This window comes from Tupaia chinensis, unplaced genomic scaffold, assembly GCF_000334495.1.
Source record: "Tupaia chinensis unplaced genomic scaffold, TupChi_1.0 Scaffold148210_1, whole genome shotgun sequence".
NCBI classification, from domain to species: domain Eukaryota; kingdom Metazoa; phylum Chordata; class Mammalia; order Scandentia; family Tupaiidae; genus Tupaia; species Tupaia belangeri.
Genome location: NW_006208060.1, coordinates 1819709 through 1821110, shown reverse-complemented (window position 1 = coordinate 1821110; position 1402 = coordinate 1819709). Strand labels below are relative to the sequence as shown.

General features: G+C 58.9%; 1 protein-coding gene across 1 annotated transcript in view; it reads right to left on the bottom strand.

Moving 5' to 3' along the window:
* Positions 1-426: 426 nt before the first annotated feature.
* The window catches only part of PRR22 (proline rich 22), a 1805-nt gene continuing 829 nt past the window's right edge, over positions 427-1402 (bottom strand). Inside the window, exons 4-5 of the mRNA XM_006170294.1 lie at positions 726-1400; positions 427-430 (exon numbers count right to left, since the gene is read on the bottom strand). Coding sequence (XP_006170356.1) covers positions 427-430; positions 726-1400 — 679 coding nt within the window. The remainder of the gene's footprint in view (positions 431-725; positions 1401-1402) is intronic.

The window sequence follows — 1402 nt, the reverse complement described above, 5'->3', positions numbered from 1 at the left end:
CAAGCACAGAGACCCAAATGGAGTAGTGTGTGCTGGATGCAGGCCACAGCCACACGGAAATCCAGGCTTTCCGTGTGGCTGGGTGCGATGGTGCAGCACTGGGGTTCCAGCTACTCAGGAGGCTGAAACAGGAGGAACATGACACAGGGAAACCTTGTTTCAAAACACACACACACATACACACACACACACACACACACAACCTCTAGCATGTGGGAAGGCCCTAGGTTTGCATCCCTGGATGTCCCTGTGCATGTTGGGTATGTGAGTGCCTATGACGCAGGCTAGCTGAGGCTGCAGATGGATGGGGACATGAGGACCTTGTTAAGGGTACCTCTCTCTCTTTCTCTTTTTGTCTCTCTCCGATGGCATAAATAAATTAAATTTAAAACCTTATATAAAAATAGAACAAAAAGGCTCAGGAGATCACCTAGGAGGGGAAAGTCAAGCATTAGGAAAAAGTTAAAAAGTTACAGGGGGCATCTGTCATTTCTGACAGTCTAAAATAATTAAATCACTCTCCACATTTTGATATTTTCTTACATAGCATAGCTTGTCTTCTCCGTCCAGAATTCAGTAAAAAAAACTATGTTTCTAAGCTTCTCATTACCAAGGTGCATACACAACACTTATTTCACTTATGGGATGCACCCACATGAGACAGATCAGAATCGAGCTGCGGGAGAGGAGGGCACACAGTTCGGGGATGTGTATGAAGAATGCACCTGGGGGGCTTGCTCAGGGCACCCTCGGGCTCCACGGCACCCGGCAGGCAGTCGAAGAGCTTCATGGCGTCTTCCAGGAGCACCTTGTCGGGCAGCGCCAAGGCCCGGGCCGCCTCTGGGGCTCTGGCCTCCCCCGCGCCCAGGGGGGCCGCGTCCTCAGCCTCAGCCGCCTTGAGCTGGCTGCAGCCCGGAGGGAACCCCAGGTCTGGGTTGGCCCCACCGCCCTGCAGCTCCTTGGCGTGGAAGGCCTGAGCCTCTATGGGGCGTGGGGCCGCCTCGGGCCCGGGGAACTGGCTGAGGCGGCCCTGGACGTGCCCGTAGGCGGCGGCGGGGCCCGGGGGCTCGCTGGGTAGCGTGATCAGCAGCTGCGGCATCTTGCCCTCCTTGGGAGGCTGCAAGGCTGGGCCTTCCTTGACCAGGGCCGGGGGCAGCTCCACAAAGGTGGGGGTCCCCCCGTCCCCCACAAAGCCCAGGGCGTCGGGCCTGGGTCCCTCTGGTAGGAAGTAGGGCATGAGGTACTGGGGTCCCCCAGGCGCTGGCTGTAAGTGAGGATACAGTGGAGGCGGGGGCAGCCCCGAGGCCTTGAGGTAGGGCTGGGGCTCCAGGAGGTAGCTGCCGGGAGAGGTGGGGCCCCCAGCCGGGCCACCCCCCGGCCCCACCCTGCCCGCCGCCCGCCT